Source organism: Falco peregrinus, chromosome 3 (genome assembly GCF_023634155.1).
Source record: "Falco peregrinus isolate bFalPer1 chromosome 3, bFalPer1.pri, whole genome shotgun sequence".
In the NCBI taxonomy this organism is placed as follows: Eukaryota; Metazoa; Chordata; class Aves; order Falconiformes; family Falconidae; genus Falco; species Falco peregrinus.
Window position 1 is genome coordinate 29,358,712 of NC_073723.1, and position 23,250 is coordinate 29,381,961.

The 23,250-nt window shown below is 36.2% G+C and overlaps 1 protein-coding gene across 4 annotated transcripts in view; it reads right to left on the reverse strand.

The window, feature by feature from the left end:
• The window catches only part of SPAG1 (sperm associated antigen 1), a 45,151-nt gene that overhangs the window by 7,492 nt on the left and 14,409 nt on the right, over nucleotides 1–23,250 (reverse strand). For all 4 annotated transcript variants that reach the window (XM_055798737.1, XM_027777689.2, XM_027777690.2 and 1 more), the window contains 8 exons: nucleotides 21,667–21,797; nucleotides 20,896–21,002; nucleotides 18,342–18,504; nucleotides 11,781–12,206; nucleotides 11,297–11,396; nucleotides 8,035–8,187; nucleotides 3,565–3,740; nucleotides 680–821 (listed from right to left, as the gene is read on the reverse strand). In XM_055798737.1, the coding sequence (XP_055654712.1) occupies nucleotides 680–821; nucleotides 3,565–3,740; nucleotides 8,035–8,187; nucleotides 11,297–11,396; nucleotides 11,781–12,206; nucleotides 18,342–18,504; nucleotides 20,896–21,002; nucleotides 21,667–21,797 (1,398 nt within the window). The remainder of the gene's footprint in view (nucleotides 1–679; nucleotides 822–3,564; nucleotides 3,741–8,034; nucleotides 8,188–11,296; nucleotides 11,397–11,780; nucleotides 12,207–18,341; nucleotides 18,505–20,895; nucleotides 21,003–21,666; nucleotides 21,798–23,250) is intronic.

Genomic DNA, 23,250 nt, shown 5'->3' on the forward strand with positions numbered 1-23,250 from the left:
AGATACGTTAAGTATTTTAAAAGCAAAGCCTATGCAGGTGTAATATCAGAGTACAAGGCCTGATATAGTATGGATTTTATACGTCCATTCTGGCTAAAAATGTGCTCTAAGTTAAATAAGCAATAATGCTTTCTGCACCTAATTATTACTTGGAAGTCTCCTATTCAAGTGCTGGCCTAATCAAATCCTTCTTAGTTTGTGAAAGCTGGTAAGATTACAGCATAAAGAATTATGCTGCAGAATTAGGTCAACCTTTAAAATAATGCTGTTGTATGACTGTGTTCCTACTTTCACTTTCTCAAAATGTACATTTTCTCTGAATTATTAGTCTTCATATTTGAGATACTGCCACTGCATGTTAGTTTTTAATTAAAATCATACCAATATTCTCAAAAAATGCTGCAAAATGCTATGCTAATTAGAACTTTTACTATTGCTTACTCTATTTATATAAAGATTTAAAGATCTGTATCAGTGACATTAATACTTGTTCCCCTTGGAAAATAACACAGTTTCAAAAAAAAAAAAAAAAATCAATTTTTTTTATTGGAAACACTCATCAAGTGGTAAAAAAAAAGATATTTTTTTTTACCACAGTGACTGAAAGGATCTCTATTTGCAGAGAGAAAAATACAACTCTTGTTATCTCACAAAGTGGTGTTAGATTTTGGACCTTTACCTGTTAGTGTAGATTGTACATTCCTCGGTATTTAACTTCATGCATTCACTGTATTTATTTACAGCTTCTTCGTATTTACCCTTTTTTACAAAATCATTCCCTTCATTTTTTAATGTCTTGAACTTCTCCTCAGCTTTCTCACCTACGTTACAAAAGGATCACAGTGTTACATAAGAAGGTCAGTTCATTAGAGGTATCTGAATAATCTACCCAGACTAAGAATAAATGCCTGGTAACTGAAGTATCTTTATCAGTCTGTGCATTGTTGTTTGTGTCCCAGATTCTCCCTGCTGCTCTAAGAAAGGCATAAACTAACATATCTACATTTGGCACAACACGTATTTCCCCATGCAGCAGGGTAATTACTTTGCTGAAAATAAGGGGAATGCCAACAGACAGCTCTACACCTTCACCTCCTTCCACCTGCCCCTTTGTCTGGTAAAGAATGACTATCTCCACTAAGATACTAGTTTTATTTACAATGGTGGTGATTTAATCAGCAGGATTAAAGGCCTTCTAGATTTCCACCATCACACCAAGACAGCCATAATTTGATCTAGTATTCTTTCTGCAAGCAGCTATCTATCACAATTACTATGCTAAACTGACGACGACAAACAAGTCATCACATCAGCAGGGGTTGGTGATACACCAGTAATATTCTGTTAATAACTATTTATAAAAGAGGTTTTGAGGAACCTGAAACACATAACTAAACTTTTTTTAGCCGATAACTGGGTTCTTCCATAATTGGTTTTCCTACTAAACTCCACAACATTTGTTGCATATGCTTCTGGGTTAGACTGCAATCATAGCTATGTTTGCACTGGAAAACCAATCCTGACCGCTGTTTCGTGTCTCCGTTGTGAGCAAGCAATGATTAATAACATAGCTCTAAGTAAACGTAATGGAAAAATCTACTTTTTGTACCTTGCTAAAGAATATAAGTCCCTTGCCAAGCTTCAGGTTTTAAACACTGTATATAATCAGATAATTTTAACCAGTAATTAAAGTCAGTGAATTCTTTTATGAAAACATGGCAGTGCCCCATGCCAGAAAACTACATGTGGACTTGGGGAAAAAATAAAGTTAGTGACGTGAAACTAGAACAGATTTATGCTAGAAACACAACTAAATTATAACTCAACTTGTAATACATACAAAAAACAACAGACAATTGTTGCAAAAAAAGTGTCAGCCCACAGTAAGGTTTAAGGACTGACCGAACATTGCTGGCATGCTTCCAGTGCAAGCTATCACTGTCAGGTCCCACTGACTTAGTACCGGCATGAGAAGGCAACCACAACCTTAGAGTCACACTTCAGTCGAGAAACTCGTTACACGGTCTTCACTTAGTATTTCTAAAAACAAAACCTAACCAAAGTGCACTATTTGAAATAGACTGAGGCACGTTTTGCAACAACATGCCACAGAGCACACTTCATGAAGGCAGTGATGGTCAGTTTTGTTAACTTTCCTAACAGGCCAAACACAATCACAAGTGTTCTCAGGAGCCACTTATCTGTGTACTTTTCGCTAATGTGATCTTCAAATCCTCTCTCCTAACAAAATTAGATAAGGTTATATAGATACAAATTTACTACTTCAAAGGTTTAAATAGGTTAGTTACACACCGAAATAAAAATCCACAAGTTGTATTCTTTAATAACAGAAAAAGCCTGGAGTGCGATCCATACAACAAAAAGCGCTTTTCAAGCTAAGCACTTCTGTTTAATAGCAACTGTGCAACATACTAGTTTTCTACTTCATTTTAAAAAAAATTGAACCCAATTGCTGCCCAATCCTTAAGAGTGATGAACCAGTAATGACAGGTAGTGACAAAAACTGTAATGAAAATACCTGCCACTGGACATTTTAAAAAGTAAGGTCAAATTTTTATTAATCTAATTGAGCTTAAATAACATTCCTCATGTTTCTTAAAAGAAAAACAATTTTCTATTGCAGTAATGCATTATGGACAGATAAACCTACCACTGTTACGTATTTGGCCAGCAACCCAGTTATGCATTGCAGCCTCTCATGTGTTAAGGGGAAATTATCTTCAGCATTACTTTTCTTTATAAGGAAATAAAACTCAAAGGGGAACCAATTAACAGCTGAGAAAAAAAAAATCATACAGTTAAGGCCTCTGCAAAAACAATGTTTAATGTCAATAAAAAATTAATCAGAAAGGTTCCTTCACCTGATTTACTGGAGGAGAAAAATGGAATTGCAATGAAGGGAAAAAAAAACAGGAGGAAGAAAGTTTCCTAAACTACCATCTAACCTAAACTAACATCTTTGAAAGGCGACTACTAAATGGCTGCTGTCAAAGTTAGAATCCCTTTAAAAAAAAACAAAAAACAAAATAAATAAAAAACCAGCAGTGTTCTTTTATAATCCATTTCACCACTACTAGCCACCTACAAGTCTACCCTTTCTATTCTGAAGAGCTGAGTAATGCTTTCATGACAATTAAATGACAGCTACAGATTATGTAGTTCATTATGTTACCAAGGTTGGGTGTTTGGGTGGTGGGCTTTTTGGAGAAAACTGTGTTATAACTGTAGTACGATGTCAGGGAAACTACTGATACTTATAGGTCTCAATATACTACTGATGAGTATTTCTGCTATATTTTCTTTTATTTTATGTAACTTCAGAAATTACATGCTGCAAACTACATCACTTGGCTTTAAAAAATTTATCATAACTGTGGCTCCACAAAGCACATTAAACCCGATCCCATAAATGACCATCACCTAACTTGGCTTTTCACAAGGTTTCTGATAAGTATTTTCTAAAGCAGTTTCTTTGACAATATTAAATAGTATTCCATTTTTCAATTTATTTTTTTTTTACATATATTTGCATTAACTACATACGATTCATCTGCAACTGTTCTTCTCTGTTGGTATCTGTAGTACTTCTTGGCTTATTCTCTGGAGTAAAGCTTCCTCCATCCCACCTGTGTAGCTGAGCAGCAACTGGGACAACTGGGATTGGTGGCAGTTTCTCCCTCCAACTGGGACCATCTTGATCTATTAGTGTCTTTGTTATTCTGAAAGAGAAAAACCCCACCAACATGACTTTTTATATATTTAAAACACGCTTTAATAGCTTACACCCAAATTAATTAATGCAATGTTACAGTCTTTGAAAAAACTGAACAATTATCCTTAAGACTAATTCAAAAAAAGATCGTGACAGCAGTTAATGGTATTGCACTCATTTAAGATTTAGATTTACTTTAAGTATTCATGCTCACATTTAGAAGACAAGAAGCTGACTTCACCATGATCTATAAATATTTAAGCAAATGACTAATTTTTTAACTAAGCTCTAAATGCTGCCTACCACATGCAATAAAAAACAGGAAAAAATTATGGTTTGGTTTTGTTTACTCTTCTCAGCTGTTCATAGGTGTTATTTGTAACAAGTGCAGATTACAATATTCTCAGGCAAAGCGTGGTAACTAAATTTACCAACGTCAAATGAAATGTTTTACACAACAATTTTCTTAATAGTCAATGCAGGTCACAAAGTAGGCATTAAGTTGCATTTTACAGAACTGTCAGAAATTAGTCAATCAATCATTCTTTATCCCCATTTAAAAATGCAAAGAAAAATGTAAAAAGGGGGGGGGGGGGCAGAGTTCAAATATTTCTGTACATGAGAAATCCATTCAAGTGGGAATTTCCCACTGCTGTGATTATTTTGGAGAAAGACCTAAGTAAACATAATGAGTAAAGCCATACAAGATTTCATGGTCCCATTACAATTATTGTAGTGTTTAAAAAAAAGAACAAATAAATAAACCACAAATAAATATTCATCAATTACGAGAATAATAGTGAGATAAATGTCTTCTGATGTCAAAATGAGCTTGAGTCAAGTTCAACTGGTGGTAAGTCTAATATCTACTTTAACAAAGGAAAATTCTGAACTGAGTACCAAAGCAAGTCACATTGATACTATAGCCAATAAACCTGAAAATTGTGTATTAGGTGCACTTCTACCTAACACAGGTGTAAAAAACATACTGCACCAACACACATCCAAAAAACCTCAAAAACCCCTTAAGAACCTTGAATAGGGCATCAAGAATGAGATATAGAATGAGCATAAATTACCCAATTAAGTTTTCTTGCTCAGTTTTGTTTTTTTCAAATTATTTTAATGACAGCTATAAAAAAAACAAACAAACGCACACCTTGGTATATTACTACTGCAACAGAGTCAGAGCATTCAGGAACAAATTCTTTTCCCATTAGGGTCTGATAGAAAAACCAATACAAGAAGCAGCACCTGTTCTAATATTCTTTATCATAAAAGAGAAATTACCAAAATTTTTTAAAGAACTATACAGACTAGAATGGCTATTTGTAGAGCTATGTAATAAGTTTTTTTATGTATTACATAATGCTGCATGAAACAAAATTTCTTACATTTTTTAATTGAAAGCAAATTTCTTCATATACAGAACATCACATTTCATAGTATTATCTCAAGTTTTCTAAGCGAACAAGAATATTATTTTTCTGTAGGTTTGCTGCATATGCCCTTCTAGGGCTCTCCTCTGCCTGTGTCATTACTAAGCAACATTTTATAGGACCTACCAACTAAGTAGCTTGTCAAAGTTCTACTGTGCTCTAATTTTACTAAAACTTTAGTTTTTTAATAATATCCTGAATTCAATTGTTAAGAAAAATGTGGCACACTACCCTAAATTAAAGAGCCCTAAGTTTTACTGAGGTTATTTTATTAGAGAGCAAAACTGTACACTTCATTAAAAAGTCGATTCATTACATTTAGGTATTTCCCATAGAAAGTAACAGAATAATTCTACAGTAAACCAGGGTCCCATTGACTTCCTGTTTATTTTTTCTCCATTTATCATAATGGGCTTAAAACATTGGAGAAAAAAACCTGATACATTTCATCAAAATCAACAGAAAGAATCCTGCACGATTTGATGATCAATCAACTGCTTGTAATACAATCATCTAAGCACAGTCTTCTGCAAAAATGCATACCTGTGTGCCGTGGTTAGATCTTATAAAAAAGCTGGGACAAACACAATCACTCCCTACCACCAACACCCTAACTTGACCCAACAATCCCGCAGTTTTGGAATTTATCACAGATTTATTTGTACAGTACAATACTCACATGGGACTTTGTAATAAAAGCTCCCAAGCTATCTAATACAATTTGCTAACTGATACTAAAGGAGTTGAGACAACTGGAACAAAACTTCAACTCAGTAAATGAAAAAAGTGAAAAGCAAATAATAAAATACTCAAGAGGAAATTAAAATACATAAAATAGGAAAATCACTGACGTTCACAAAGCTAGAAAAATGCCACTAATTAAAAACGTGCTTGAAATGCATTTTCCTGTGACTTGGCACGCACTATTAAAAGAAACAGTCCTTTCATTTTATCTAAAAATCACCTCAGAATAACCAATATAAGACACAATTCAATGATAAACACTCAAATAACTCTTTACACTTGTTTTCAGTTTACTTCTCATAAAAATACGTACTTACATTCTTAATTATTTCCTTTTGATTGAAAAATGATCAGGTAAAGACTTTATATTAAAAATCCTACTTGTCTTTTACTTGACAATTATTAAAAATACCAGACCGAACATACATTTGATTCCAAGATTTTGGAAAGCCTGCTTAGTTAGCTAAGTACAGAACGACAAGCTTTAACACATTTATCAAACCCACCCTCAGACACAAGTGAGATTATGAATTTTTCCTGCCAGCTTCCTATCACCATCCAATGTCCCACAGGAACTTAAATAAATCCTCCAATAAAAGCAGGTTGTTAAGACTCAATATTCCTGATATTAAAAAAAATTAAGTTACATTTTGGGGTTGTCCCTTTAACTTAAAAGGCAGTAAAAGAACCATCATTTTTGTTAAAATTAGTTTTTTAAAAGGCCTGTTACTTTGGAAATGAAAATGAGTACTTTGATAAACAATTTCAGTTGAATTCATAAATGATAAAATATTAAAAAATAAATTATAGTTAAAGTTCTATTACGCAGCAGGTCTATGCTTTAGAAACTGAGAATTTGCAAGCAAAACTGAATTACCAGCAGAAGAGAAGAAGGAAGAAGCAGCTGAAATAAGGTGATGGGTTGCCAGGGAGGAAAGAGTAATGAACAGTGAAGCTAAAAACATAAGGAAGGCCTAGAGAGGAGAAAAGGAAGAGTGTTAAGGGAAAAAAGGGAAATAAGCTTATTACTAAGCAAGTTACAAGTCAAGAAGAAATATGAAAAGAGTATCTGCAGATAAAATAAGCCAAGATTTTTTAAAAAGTGTAATAATCACAGAGATACCAAGACGAGCAGCTGTCTCAGTAATCCCAGTGCTCTATTCTCAGTGTAGATACAGGAGTTCAGTAGCAATGTGTTGTGTTACCAAAAGTAATAAGACTTCTCGGAGATCATAAAGTGTCATTATCTCCTTTGCCTACCTCTGGTCAAATAAGCAGAATTTCAAGATATTATGAACTTTTAAATGAAGTGATAATGTGGGTGTTTGTGGCCTTGACTTAAAAAAGAAAAAAAATAAAGGTACCAGAATCCATTGTTAAAAGTCACGTGCATGTGGGTTCCTGCTCAATGACTAATGGCTGTTCTGCTTTCATTAATACTTTTTTTCCCCATTAAAAGAAAAAATGAAAGGGAACCGAAAATCCTATCATTTACGCACTTAAGTACTTACTATATATTAATAAGATACAATTACAATAGTGTGTATACACTAATTTTATGCTATTAAAATAAAATTATAGAAATTGAGATGGCTCTCTTGGCAACAAGAATTAATGCTGGAAGTACTGACACAAGTTAAAATAATATTCAATTATATTTTTTAAACCTCTAAGCTTTGTAGCCAACTACTGTATCAAGCTACATCCGTGTTTCCACAACTGCAGCACACTGAAGGATTCATGCTTAACACAAATCTCCAACTGCCAACAGGAAGGCTGCTAATATGAAAAGGAAACAATTATCAGGGAAAAGGTATGGACCTTGAAGTATTGGTATCAGATATAAGTTAGGCAAGAAAATAAGTTGAGGAAACAGTAAAAAAAGCCTTTTAAGTACTATATTTTTAAAAACAGAAAGTGACCTACTGCTGGCAGAGGAAAACTGTGAAGCTATAGAAAAGCAACTAAATGAAAAGTCAGTCCTCTAGTTACAATGCACTAGTTGTGACAACCCTGCCTCCGAGGGATACAGAACAGAGGGAGCATGTAAAACAAATGAAACTGAATTCTACTTTTCTGATACCAGTCAAAATAAAAAAAACTTGTAAATGGAGTTACCTATTAGCACTATCATTTGCTGCTTGGATGCTGCTGTCTATTTGTAGGACTGTTTTATAATCAATGTATGCCTGTCGATACCGCTCCATAGACTCATTTGCCATTGCTCGTCGTAGAAGAGGCTTAAGGGAAAACGGCTGAAGCTCCAGAGCTCTGGAGAAAACAAAAGAAAAATGCAGGACTGAAACAGAGTAACTGAAGTAATATTAATAAAACTATTTTATTTATTTCATTGATTAAGGTATACACAACTAGATGTAACAACTGTGATTTCAGATGGGCGTTACAGTAACATAACCAAGGAAAATGAGACTAAGTGGTTTAGACATGCAGTTATGAATTTGTTAGTGCTTTTACTACAACTTACTTTACTCAAATGCCTATCTTCCACCTAGAAAACTGCTTCCATCACCAAGAAAAGATTAATGTAATGACAGCTGTTTAAGAACAAAAGCCATTTTTCTTAAGTCATGCCTAGATCTATGGGGATTTCAAGTATATGGTGCATTTGCCTACATGATTTTCAGTTCTTCCTTACATGGAAGTATGCATGTAAAAAACAGATTTAGTGAGACATGAATATACACCTGTCTTTTTTTGGCTTTTAGTTTTTTGCCTGTCTTTTGGCTGTTTGCTCTTCTGATTGTGTCTGCTCAACACTGAGCTCAAATGCTGACACTATGCAGTTAGAGTGCCTTTTCCAGCAATATGGAACAGCAGTCCACAAACCTTTATTTGTTAAAGACCATCTTTTATAAATCAATTATTCTTGCTAAAGAGAAATAAACTTTGAAATACTGAAATTACAATGAGTCTAGCCAATTAGATTTCATGGAATCATAAAGTAATTCAGGCTGAGAGGTCCCCAGTCCAACTTTCTGCTACAGCTAGGGTCAGCTCTGAGATCAGACAAGGTTACTCAGGGCTCTATCCAGTTGGGCCTTGAAGACCTCCAAGGGAATCACTGCACATCTCCGGGCAACCTGTTGCAATACTCTGGACTGGTCATCAGGAAAAGGTTTCTCCTAATACATAGTTCAAACCTTGTGTGGTTAAACTTTTGCCTGATGTCTCTCGTCCTCCCACAATGCACTGCCAGAAAGAGCCAGGATTCATCCTCTGGATAATCTCCTCATAGGTACTAGCAGGCTGCTCTTAGGACCCCTGCAAGCCATTCTCCTCTAAGCTGAAGAAACCCAGCTCCCTTGGACTCTCCTCTGCAGGCAACTGTTCCAGAGTTCACAACCACCTCAGTGACACTTTCACTGAACTCACTGCAGTTGACCACTGTCTTTCTTGTACTGGGGAAGCTGAAAACCAACATAGTTAACATAGATGTTGTCCAGCAACTGCCGAGTACAAGGGGATAATCATTCTCCCCAGTCCACTGGCTGTGCTCCTGTTCATAAGCCCAGGAGGCTGTTGGCCGCCTTTCCTGTAAATTGGCTTTGCACCACTACTCTCCCCTAAAGCTAGAGAAACAGTGATTTCTAGAATAAACATTTCCATTTCAGAAATATTTCAACACTCCATTTATGTTGCTGAATGCATTTGAAAAACAGAACAGCGCACAACATTGTAATCCCTACAAAACCTCTGCAAAAATGCCTGACGTTCTGTAACTCAGATGAATATTAATGCAATTTCAGGTTCCTAACATCAAGAACGAAGAAAAAAACAGCCATAAATTCAGGGGAAGACAACATTGTTTGTCAAATAGCATCAGTGGGAATGGAAAGCTGCATTTCCAGGGCAGAATGCAAAGGTAATACAGCCAGAGACCAAACCACACCACAGTACTAAATAAATCAACATCAGTGCACAGAAGCCCTACTTCAGTCTCTGTAACAAGAATCAAAAGCACTCCAAATCAGAGTCTTGAGACAAAAGGAGATCCAACAGAGGGGGTTTTATACACTTCTAAGCCCTAAATAGCTGAAACAATACAAGACAAGTGTTAAATACTTATTTTTGTATCACGAATATAAGCACTACACCATTTTTTGCTTTGATTTCAAGTGACATTCATAAATCATCTTTTATGTTACGTTACCTACAGAAGATTTAATTGGCATTGTCAATTCATATGTGTTTGCAGTTTTGCAGTTCTGCTTCTCAGTCTCTAAATTATTTCTACCTCTGTTGTGTTAATTAAGCATCATGGGTCCTTGTGCATCCAGGAAATATGCATGACATTAAGGACACTATCATTAAGTATTAAGAAAGTAAGCTTCCAGTTGGTAGGAGTACAACCCCACACACCTTTGTATTACTGATTTCAATTGAAGTCTTACGTACTTCAAACATCCTGAATAGAAAAATGTGATGGCTGCTATGTACGCCACCTTGTTTCACCAGTCAGCTGTCTATGGTCCTGCATCTACTTTAACAGAATATTTTTAACAAGTCAATTTTTTCAGATGACATTTTTAGAGAACTTTTCTGTCAGGTAGAATATATACAGCAAGTCAAATACTTAGTTAATACAAAGGTACATGCGTATTTTCTTTTTAGTTTTGGGTGGGTATTTGTAATGGTTGGGTTATGCTGTAAAAAACCCCAACAGATTAATTAGTAAGATTTCTAACTTTCTTGGAATCCTTTGGTGAACCTTAAGACTCAATCTCACTAACCCCATTTATGAAAATATAAAAAAAGACATCTAGAAATACAGTAATAGTTTAGTGGGAGGAAGTGTTTGGAAGTTATTGAAGGCATCTGATCTTCTTGAACTCCTGTACCCTTAGAAGCCACAATAAGTAGAAAGGATTTTAGCTCAATTCCTGAACAGCTGTGATTACTGTTTACAACTATGACAAGTATACATTAAAAAAACAACAAACCAAAACAGCAAACCAAACACAGAGAACACACATATATATATACACTATACACATGCCTGAAAGCAATTTCCAACAGCTGGCTTAACAATGCTTTTACATGTAAGTTACTGCAGAGCATCACTGAAGTACATTACTTCCTTTATCACTGCCTTTATATTAAAAATTTTAATTCTGCTATGCATTTCTGTGTACACAAGAAGCCTAATGACTGCCCTCATAGAGTAAGAGTAAGTAAAAAGTTACTCCTTCCCCAAGTTCCATGTGATTGTTTACATAACTGACAAAGATACCTGTCATTGAGACAGGGAATCAGACTTCACTGAAGACTGTTCTAAGTCAAAGTGCGATAGCAATGCATCAGTTAAAATGTTAATCATCATCAGGAATGCTATTGCTCTACATGGCAGGTTGCAATTTACCTGTTACAATCCTGAATGCAGTCACTGCAGTTCCCTTCTTTGAGGTAACATGCTGCTCTGTTTGAGTACAAGATACTTAAATCATCTGGACTTTGCTCTCCTAAAAGAGGTTACAATTAAAATCAAAGACCTTTACTAAAATGACATTCAAGAATTAAAGACTTGCACACTCTAAGTTGCACTGCAGTGATGCAGTTTGCTGACAATGCAAAGCTGTAAGGAGCTTTCCTTTATCACATCACCTAGAATATCTAGTTATTCAAACAAATAAAACGCAAACAGCTCTGCCCCAAGAAAATTAAATATTATTTCACTCATCTTCCTGTATTTCTTGTGATGTGAACTGTCCTCTACTGAGATGACAAAGAATTTACTGCACAGTAACTCCTGCCAAAAATCCTGGAACAGACACGGTTACTTTAATTTCTAGTTCCTTTATATAATCTAAGCGATCCTAGATTTAAGTATAAGGTGTTACACTCACCTAGACCAATGACATATTCAATTGCTTCCGAGTATCTGAGCACAGCTTCTCCAAACTGTCCACTCTTAAATAACTCGTTTCCTTCACTTTTTAGTTTTGCTGCAGTAGGAGGAAGTGAAGTAGAACTGCCGCCACCAGCCGACTGCGACCCTGCTCCATTCGACCTGGAGACCTCAGCTTCAGAGCTTTCCCTCTTTTGATCACTGTGTAAATAGCCATTAACTTCACCTTCATGGTCTGACAAATGCTTTTGTCGTTCATTCTCTGATGTGCCTTTTTTTAACCCACTCTCGGTGGATTCCTTCTGCTTCTGCGTCTCTCTGTCGCCTGCCTTACTGCCTCCTCCTTTGCTATGAAACTTTCTCTGCGCGTTCCCCATCACTGCCTCCACCACTGCTGCCTCTCCTCTTACTGGCACACCAGTTTCTGCAAGGAAGTTAATGAGCTGAGTTAAGAGCTTGCATCATCAGAAGAAACTATTGTCCTGGCAAAAGAGGGGTGTACAGCCAAAGAACACAGTACCAAATTCTTCAAACAGCCTAATGTTATGAAGACTTATTTGCCTCAGAAAATGCTTCCAGGAACACAGAAGAATTCCTACTTACAAGCAACTTGCAATTATTACTGAGAAGGTGTTACTATGAAATCTTTTTTCTCCTTGCTGGGCATACTGTGAACCCCTGTCCTGTAGTGTCAGAATGGTACAGGGTTCACCTTGCAATTTACTCTTTAAATACTGTCTAGTTTAATACTGATACTTTGATTTTCCATGACCAAATCAAAATGCTTGCATGTTAAAATTAGAACACACAGCTAAGAAACCAGTAATGTTGCACACTTCAAAATTCTCAAATATAACAGAAGGGATAAAAGCTTATAAATCATTCTCAAAAAGGCTTCATTTAAACACGTCAAAAAGCCCTTTCTAGACACTTCTGATCTTTCAACTTTCACTATTATTACTAATTTAACTACAAAAAATCATACAATAAATAAACGTTAATGTTTAATACACTTATTTATTTATTCATTAGTCACCTGAATTTCTAACAGATTGCCACCACAATATTTAAATATAGATTTCTGCAGAAAGCCTGACTCTTGACACTACCAGTCACACAAAGGCAACTCTATGTTTTCGTACTATTAAGATGCTGGGTTTTCACCTTCCCTTAACCTGGCATATTCATCTGTCAAACAGAATTTTTTCATGCCTTCATATACTGGAGTGATACTTTCAATTGATGTAAACTTAACTTCTGAAGTTGATTGAATATGCATGAACTCCAGGCTGCTCCAGCTTACAGAAATTATCTTTTTAATGCACAAATTGAAATCAAACTGAACAGTATGGTAAAGCATAACATTTTTAAAAAGATTAAGATTCCCCAGTGCCTAACAGACAAAAGCTCCAACTGCCGCCTCCTTAGCTGTGATGTCTTTTTTGAAATGTGAATGTAAGTTCATACACCACAGTGGGAAAAATGATAGGATACATCTATTCTACCCACACAGGCATTTTTATAAAACTTAAAAGTAAACTATTTCTATTTGAGACATCAATCCATCCATTCATCCATCCAATCTGACAGTGCCAAATATGCAAAAGAGGTTTAAAGTCTATTTGGTAGGGAGGATGAGGGTAAAAGGCTAGCTGGGTATGTAAGTGAAGACAGTAGTAGTATAATAATGATTTCCTTCGAACACATGCTAAAAGACTTTCATTTTGCATCCACCAAAACAGAGATTACTCTGTATACCTTCTACTAAAAAAAAAAGGGAAAAAGCTATTTTAAATGTCACAAGCAAACAGGTGACAGGACAATTTTTAGAAAACATGGCAGAACACTCTTGAAGAGCATTCCAGCTGCTAGAGACAAAGAAAAAGCAAGAAAGGCAGATAACGTGTGATGCGAATGTCATTAATGTCAACATCACTTCCTGAATACAGGAGAAAACTTCTTGAAGTGCAGAGAATCAATCCCAGATTAAACAGGAAACACTCACAGCATTTGGAGTCCCCCTGAAAACAGGAATACTCCTAATTAACTTATTTAGCTGTCAGGATATGCTAATTGCCTAAGTAATTCTGCACTGAGTAAACATGCTTCACAAAACTGTACTGATGGATTTCTCACATCTAATTCTCACTGTCTTTCAGTGTTTATAACATAAACGATATTCCAGTACTGGTCTCTACAGAGTAATGTATTCATGAAAGAGTATTCTGGGCTTTGCTTTAAAAAAAAAATAATAAAATCAGCACTTAGGAAATTTTCTTTTTAAAAGAAGTCTAGATATATTATAAATTCCAAAGAAAAGTTAAAGGTACTGAAACATATGGACAGGATTTTGACCAGAACAACAACAAAGACAACAAATACAAACTATAAAGAATTTTGTTACTATTAAAATAACAAACTTCAAATGGAAGGACTGTCATAAAACAAATGCTACTGAATACTCCAAAAGGAATATTTGAAGGTGTGGTTTTTTTAATGGATCATGCTGTCTTTCATTTAAAATTAATTTTCAGCTACACTGAGTATTTATCTTCCAGAAGCATGGCACAAAGATGACAGCAGAATGAAAAGCAATATATCTAAGTTCAGTTCACAATGAATTCACCTATTACAAAGCCAGGACATATTTTCAAGTCTTATCAGCTCTGGACTAGATGAAGGTAACTAGAACGGTCCAAATCTCCACAGATTAATTTTTAATAATGTTAAATATTTTTTTTCCCACACACGGTCAGCAAACATCAGTTTTGTATTATGTGTTCTTGGTTTAGCCGATCCAAGATGGTACCTGGATTGTTCTCAGCCAGAACATGTAACAAATAGACTTCTCAAATAACTGATCTCTGCAGTCTTTGTTTATAAAGAAGAAAAAAAAGATTTACTGATCAGCATTTATACTGACACTGTAATTGAGGGATTTTTCTTAACTTCACCATTACAAGTGCATATCTAAAGTGAATTTTCAATGCTGTTTATTTTAACATGATCTAAATTTTCATACTGATAGCTTGCAACAGCCTAAAAGCCACAGTAGGTTGGGCCCCATTGTGCTACATGTTAGACAATTATAAATTAGTTCCTTCTTCAAAGAGTTTACAATTCTAAAAATTCAAAAATAGCAAATGAACAAGCTCACTGGAAAGATCAAGGAGTATAGAATAACTACTGTATCGAGTGACTAGCTGGCCAAATGTGCTCATACAAGACCAGCTTCTAACCATAAGGAGAACTGACACAATCCATTATTCAAGGCTAGGATGGCAAAGAAGCTTCCTATTCCAGTAAAATTCTAGTCACAGAGATTACTAAAAATTAAGATTTGAATAGTATAAATTCATACACGGCACAAAGGCCAAGTGAACAAGGATACAGAGCAGCCGGTAAGCATTAAACAACAGGTAACATCTCTATCTCAGACCCACAGTGGTAGGGGAGAGCAGAAAGCAATACCAGGAATGCTGAAAATACAACAGCAAGCACAACCGATGGCTTGAGTAGGAAAGAACTCTAATTGTTTCCTACCCAATAGGCTTTGCTTCTCAACAAATCAAACACTTCAAAATGCAAATCTAAGACCTTACTCACTGTTCTCTGTCAAAAGCCGTGAAATATTAACACATATGTTGAAGAATTATCTGTAAAATCAAATAAATGTTTCATTATTCCACATGGAATAATTCAGGAAAAAGTAAAAATGTAAAGACAAAGAATCCAGTTTTATCTGAAGATGTCTGTTTCATAAAACACGTTTAGAAAATCAACAAGAGAAATTCAGTGTGTTATCAACCCATATGTGTTTTGGAAAGCTGTAAATCGGTGATTATGATGACAGCTCTATTTATTTAGGGGCAGAAAGCCCATTACTTCAAAGAAACCACAATACATGGTCAAGACCAGTTGAGAACACAGTATATAATTCATCAAGAATGCTTAGAGTTTTTATACTTATTCAGCTCCTAACAACATTCCCATAAAAAGACTATCTAATGAAAGAAAACTAAGTCACAAGACAGTGGATTGATAGAAGGAAAAACTCTAAGAACAGTTCCAAATCATGGTACTGTTGTGTTCAATGCCAAAGACTTTAATTTGGTGCTATCAAGTAGAAAACAGATTGGAAAAGAAAAATCACAAAACAATTCTCTGTAGCCAACTGCTGTGGCACCAAGTAAATTTAATACACACTGGCAGTGAAACCAGAAGCCAGGTGAAGGATTTAACACAAAGGAAAAAGGCGTTCTGACGCTTCAATGCCAAGTCTCAGTGTACCAAATCAGCAATCTCACGGTGCACAAAACAGGAGGACACGTAAAAAATTTTTTTTTAAAAAAAATTATAACCTGAACTGGGAAAAAGGTCTTACCCAGAAGAAGAATATTCTGTTCACCTCTGAAGTGTAACAAATAAACAATACACAAAGAAAACACTCTTTAGGCAACATCTTTTCCCATTGTCAACTTACAAAACAGAATTTTGTCTGTTATGAGGTTTCTTGTATGTGCTTGAAAGTGTATCTTTTAAAGAGAGATCTGTTGTCAACTTTAGCGGTAACAGGTTGAAAATCATTTTAAAGCACACTTAGGCGTTATTTGTTTAAATCCACTCTCCTTTTTATGAATAAATATTTGCTAAATTTCAGAACTGTTTACTACAGTATTTTTTTAAATTATTGTAACAGATCAAGTAAATACTGCACAATTTAGCAGATTTTTATGAATTAAAAGGGGCTTTTACAATATGTTTATCTTTAAACCATATTTATCACTTGAGATTGTAAATTCTATACACATGTCGAAACATCAGATGCTTTGTCAAGCACATACAATTTTGGTTTTTACAGTGCCTGAATTATTAATTTTTACAGTCTCTAGAACAAGCAATTTTCCATCTCCATTGTACAAAAAGGATTTTATTTACTTTAATTTTCAGTTACATAGAAAATGAGGAGAGACTACAGTTTATTTAGACTGTTTTGTTCAAAGCTGAGACATCAACTCTCCAGAGCTAAAGAAAAAAAAATATTTTGTTGGTTTTCTTCCAATCTCTAAATGATAAGTTTGGTAGGAATGCATGAGGCTTACCAACTAGGATGTGAAATAAATGTCACTAGTACCTGACAGGACTAGGACTACATGGAATATATGACTAGATGTATAGAGAATATATATAAAGATGCTTAATCTACTTATTGCTGTTAGGTTCACAGAACATCGCAAATTTATTCAACAACTGCAATTACTTTGTATTTGTTTCCAGTTATACTTGAAAGTAATCTATGAAGATGCTTGCCTCCTAAATCTCAAAAATGCTATGTATATCACATGAACACATGTGACATTGATGTCAGTTGACAATCTTCCCTATGTTTAAAAGCCTAACCTTTCATCAACAGAATGGGAGCCTTCCTATGGAGCTAGAAGGCACTTAGTCATCTGAATGCTCCCAATGGAAAGCAACTCCAAATTAACTCATATTTAAGGCTAGGGGCATGACCCATCCTTTCTTCTACGGTTTTAGCTGAGGAGAGCTCGTGGATTATCTACCAATTTTGAAAAATGTAGCATACAAGTAACACATTATTAACACACACGTACAGTCTAATATTCACACTTAAGATGGAAAACCCACAGACTGATTTAATGTCAAGATAAAGAACTACATAGGCCACCGAAAACACAAAAGTCACAGCTGTCACACCACATTACCTTAAAGAACAAACAGAAAGCAGCAAGGGTGGAAATCAACCTAGGGACGTTAGTTACTCTTGTTGCATGTTCAGACATGCAGCTGAATCTAAAAGCAACCTGCCAGTGCAAGCCTCAACAGCCCCCTGCTGCCTCGCTTCCTCCTGCAAGTCATGTATTCTGATTATGCCAGTAGCTCATCCCAGCAGCTTTGCAGTGAGTCACACGCTACACCAGAAATGGGAGCTGCACTTCAACTGCTTGTAAACTACATACAGTACAAGAATTACACATTGTTTACCTCCAATACATACTTTTGGAGCACACAGATGATCTCTTACATTAAAAACAAAGAGATTGATAGTTTTCAAAACAAACAACAACAAAATCAAAATTACATGCCACTTGATCATTTTTGCACCCTTTGATCCTATCAAGGCAGGAAAATGCAGAAGAAAAATGAGATGGTGGGAAGGCTGGAGAGCTGTGCAAGAGAAAGGGCTAAGGAATCCAAAATGTTCTCTTAATGCCAGAAGAAATTCCCAGCTGGGTCCACATCAAAAGGATAGGTAGAAAATTACACGGGACACAGACAAGTAGGCAATTTATAGCAACATTTTCCATGTGCCTCTGTTATAACCTTTCTAGAAATAATTCCAAAGATGTGTAATAAAACTGAACTCTAGATGTCATATTCTGGTCTACTTCAAGTAGTGAATGTAATTTTAATTTTCAAACAGGCAAAATTCTTCGCAAGCAAATATGGATGAATTGTGCAAATAAATATTGCAATATCAAAAGCAGTATTTTTTTCCCCTCAGGTTAAAATTAAATCAGAAATTACATGACATTACCTTTATCTCCACTGCTTCTTTCACATTCTTCTGTGTTTTCCCCTCCTTTTTCATCACCTTCTGAATCCTCTATATCTTGAATAAGTATTCTTTTTCCTTTGCCATGAGTCTCAGACGCAGGCTTTAAGCTTTTCAGTTTCTTTTCAATCTCGAGCAGATTTTTCTGCAAGGGAAAAACCAGCAATAACAGAAGCCTTTTTTTATAGGTATACAAATTGTAATTTATATACAGAAAATACATTCTCTTAAATAATCCATGTAATATCCTGAGGAACTATTGAGATAAATGTTACCAATATAAAACCAGAGAAAATAAATGTGATTCTTCCAAAAGTCAGTACCAAAACCAAGATCAACACTCTATTTCTGTCTCAGAAACTCAGAGGACATCACACAAACGAATAAATACTTTTCTTGATCAAACTGCTTATTAAGCAAAAAGCATTTTAAAAGAAAAAAAGTAGATTGTACTATTGGGATTATCTGGCACGGCCTACTCAGAAGAGCCGCCACGGGAAACAAGGCTTCTTTCCAGAATCTCCAAAAAAGCCTAAAATCTGTTTATGAAAATTTATGCTATGGATATCTGATGGAGGAGTGTAACTGATAGAACTAGAACTAAGAGACAACAATTTCTCTAGCAGTATAGCAGAAGGATGCTGTTGAATAATGAAAAGGTTTGCTCTTCTTGCAAGAACTGCAAATCAGATGATCAAACAGCCTCAAATTCCATAGACATTTTTTGATTACTCAATAAAAAAATACTCCAACTGCATTTTATACTTTCAGAGCAAAGTAAGACACACCCCACATTATGCACTATGCTGAATTTAACTCAATGCAGTAGTACAAGGAAGTGCCATTTCAGTACTCACTTCCTCAAGAAAAAAAACAAAACAAGGACAGGAACAAGCAACAATTCACGTGGACAAAGTACCTTGAAGAATTACAGTTACTGACAAGCAATTTACCTTTATATTAGTGGCTCTGCACATGAACGTTCACTCCATATGTTTTCCATACGTTCCTATTTCACCCAAGAAGGTTTTGAGGATCCTCTAAGCAAAGAGCAACTCAAAAAATATACTGCCAAGGGCTTGTGACTTCCAGATGTCTCAGCCAAGGCATAATGGCTGGCACAGATATGGACAAAGCACAGACATCTGCTCTCAGCTACAGAAGCATCCCTCAGCAAAGCTACCAATGTATTTAGATCTCGGGAAGAATTTACGCAGAATGAGTATCTTACGTTTGGTACTGTAAGAAGTCTCAGCACAGCCTATCTGGTCATCTTTTCACCAAGACTGTTGTGGAGTTTGTCAACACAGACTCACAAACTATTTAGTAGTTCTGTCTGGTAAACACAAAAAAACCCCAAAACCCAAAAGCTCTTTTAGAACTCAAATCAAGAGAGAGGTGTTTAAAAAGAAGGTGGTGTGGGGGGAAGGCAGGCAGGTCGATTCCTTGGATAATGTGAAACCTGGGAACTATTCTGGACAGGAATTGAGCTCCAAGAACACCCTGAAAGGGATGAATGTTCATGTAGCGAATTTGACTTAACAGGCTTGGACCTCTCTCACTGGTGCAAGCAATAGCAGTGCTCAAATAACTCTACAGAAAGAAGTAGCAATCAAGCAAGCTGCTAGCAGCTCAGAATGTGCCAACAAGAGCTGAAGAGAATTCAGGTGATGAGGCAATTGCACAGCATCCAGAAGTCATATTAAAAAAAAAACTGGAGGGTTATGATGGACTACTAATTAACAAAGAGCAATTTAGTATAGAACTGCCTAGTACTGTAGACTCTCAGGACATGTAGAGACCAAATGCAAGGACTGGTTTCTAAGCCACAAAACACCCCTAAAGAAGATACCAATGAATTTAGGACACTAACCAATCCTCTCCTAAATAGCTTAAGTAATAGTAGTACAAGGACCACATTCTGACCTTAAGTTTCCAAAGAAAGCACCCAGCTTTCTTAGATCCAAAATTTGCTAAGAAGGGTCCAGATTCATTAGAAGGTATGAAACGTTTCTCATTCTAGCCTGGAGGTGAGAAATTATTTCTAACATCACACTGAGGTGAGGATAGATCCCAAGTCCTCTCCTTTTGGGTTAACTTCACCACAACAATAAAACCTTGGCATCTCTTTTGAATTTTTCTTGTAAATAGTGCATCAAACTTAAATACACCTATCCCCAATGGATCTTTTGAGAAAAAATCCTGAGTAACTTTGATCAGCTGACGCTAGCTAGTAAGTGTAAGCAGGTTCAGCAGCAAAATTTTATTTAGACACCTACATTATGTTAACAGAGAAGACTTCAGTGCCTACAAGTTCTCACAATTAAATAACAAACAGAAGATCTGGTCACATTAAATACCTAATTTCCACCACAGTCATGCACCTACGTGGTCTTGGGAAACTGATCATTGGCATAGTAGATTGACTGTGTCCTCAAAACTCATATTCAAATCAAACAATATAAACTGTACTCACTTTATGCTACACAACTGCATACAACCTCTTTATAGTCATATTCGACTGATTTATCTTTACCTTAGCTGCAGCATTTTCTGGTTCAACACATAATACTTTGGTCAGATCCTCCATAGCTGTCTGGTAATTCTGCAGCTGATTGTGTACTGTGGCACGGCGCATTAAAGCTATAAACGAGGAAGAAAGTGTATTATTTCTGTATTAAAAGCATAAAGTGGATAAAAAGACACTATTTTTTCTAGCTATATTAAGTGCAAAATAGGTTTTTAAAATTCTGCATTTATTTCATAATGACTGTACTAGTAGTAACTATTCTCTTCATCATTTTTAACAATGCAATTTCACATGACACTCTTTAAGACAGTGATCATGAATTGTGAAACATCTTTTCATCCTGTTCCAATTCTTCCCCTCCTCCCATGCAAATACAGTTAGCTACATTCAAGCTCTTGCCTTCAGAAAGGATTAAATCAGCAACTTCCATTGTTTTCATATCACTTTTAAGGCAATTAACACTTCAGTGTGGGTATTACGGAAACAATGCATTGCATGAATACAAGAGGGCTTACAGTCATCACATGAACAACTAGAGTTAGCCCCATGCTACCACATAAGGATAACCATTACAGACAACAGGACAAACTGCGTAAAACTTCCCTGATCCCAAAAATACTTTTAAAGTTAGTTTGGGGAGCTACTCTGTTCCCTTATTTGTGTTTGGACTTGATCTAAAGCTCAGTTTAGTCAACTAACAACATGAATAGGTACGTACTATTTAATTTGCTAGAAATAAAATAATACATAGAAGGGCAAGTTTGTATTCTACTTTACCTTTTACATTGCCAGGTTCCATGTCTAGTACCTTCTCACAATCCTGCAAAGCACTGTCCCAGTCCTGAAGTTTGATTTCTGCTTGAGCTTTGTTATTATATGCAGCTGCAGTGGGTATTACTGATATACTCCTGAAAAAAGGGAATATTGACCAAGGTAGGCTCATAGTTAGAAAACCTGAATGTAGAAACACTTCATTATTGGAAGCTGAAAACAGCATTACAACAATATGAATACTGATAGTATAACCACAATAGTGGTTGGAAACTTGTTCCTGCGAGACCAGAGGCAACCATCCACCAAGCAGATTTACCATCTTCAGAGGTCTGTTGCTGGCTCAGATCTGAGATGTTGCAGTGAAGATGTGACTGACTCATCTGTTACTTGAACTATGACCTCTTGCTGCCATTCACATAGACTCAAATGAAACTGCCAAATGAAACCTTTGAGAGTATCAAGAGTAACTACAGAGCTCTGAAGGTTATGCTAAAGAGTACAGGAGGCTACACGAGCTTCTCCTTGATCTTGCTTATAAAACAGAAAGACTCAGGTAGCAGTGGGTGAACTGTCCAGGTCAGTGTCTGGCTGGGTAGCTGGTACTGTAGGCAGGGCTTTAGCTTCTATAACAACAGGATCATCTCTGAGGAATAAGGACAACTGGGATGCATATGACAAAGTGGTGCAAGAGAATCTTTGCTAACACCCTTGCTAATCTAGCAAGAAGAACTCTAAACTGTGTTCACTGGGAAGAGAGGGCAATATGGAAGTGCCAGGGGGACAGCACACTGGAAGAGACTCACACTTCCCTTCTGAAAAAAGCACAGCTGGAGGACAATCTCAAGGGCTCATACACAAATGCACAAAGCATGGGAAACAGAAGAATAAAAGGTCTACGCAGCTATGATCTCAGTGGGATAACAGAGATATAGCAGGACAACACGTGTGGCTGGAGAGCTGTGATAGATGCATGCAGGCCCTTTAGAAAGACTAGGAAGGTGAGGAGGAGGAGATGCCTTCTAGTCTATGCAGCTATTAAATGTGTTAAGGTTTGTCTTGGAACAGGCAAGAGAGTGACAAGCCAGTCAAGAGAGCTGGTGGGTAAGGGTAAGAGTAAGAGGTCAGACTGACAAGACGGTATCATGGTAAGCATCTGTTTCAGGCTGCTTCATGAAGAGTAAGCAGAATTCTTCTTCAGGCAGCCAGAGAAATCCTCATACTTACAGGCTTTGGTTCCCATGGGGGATCTGAACTACCCTGGTATCTTCTAGAAGCGCAAAATGACAAGGCACCAGAATTCTATGACATTTCTGGAGCATATTGAGGGCAACAAGTTGATGAGGGGGAATGCTCTGCTGGAATTATTATTCACAATCAAGCACTAGTTGTGAATGCAAAAGTTGATGACAGCCTTGGCTGCAGCAACCATGAGATTGTAGAGTTTAAGATTCTGAGAGAAATAAGCAAAATGAACACTAGAAATGGACACTAGCCCTGGACTTCAGAAGGCAAGATTTTGGCCTGTTGAGGAATCTGCTTGGCAGGATTACAGGAAGAATGCCCAGTAGGGCAAAGAGTGCCAAGAGC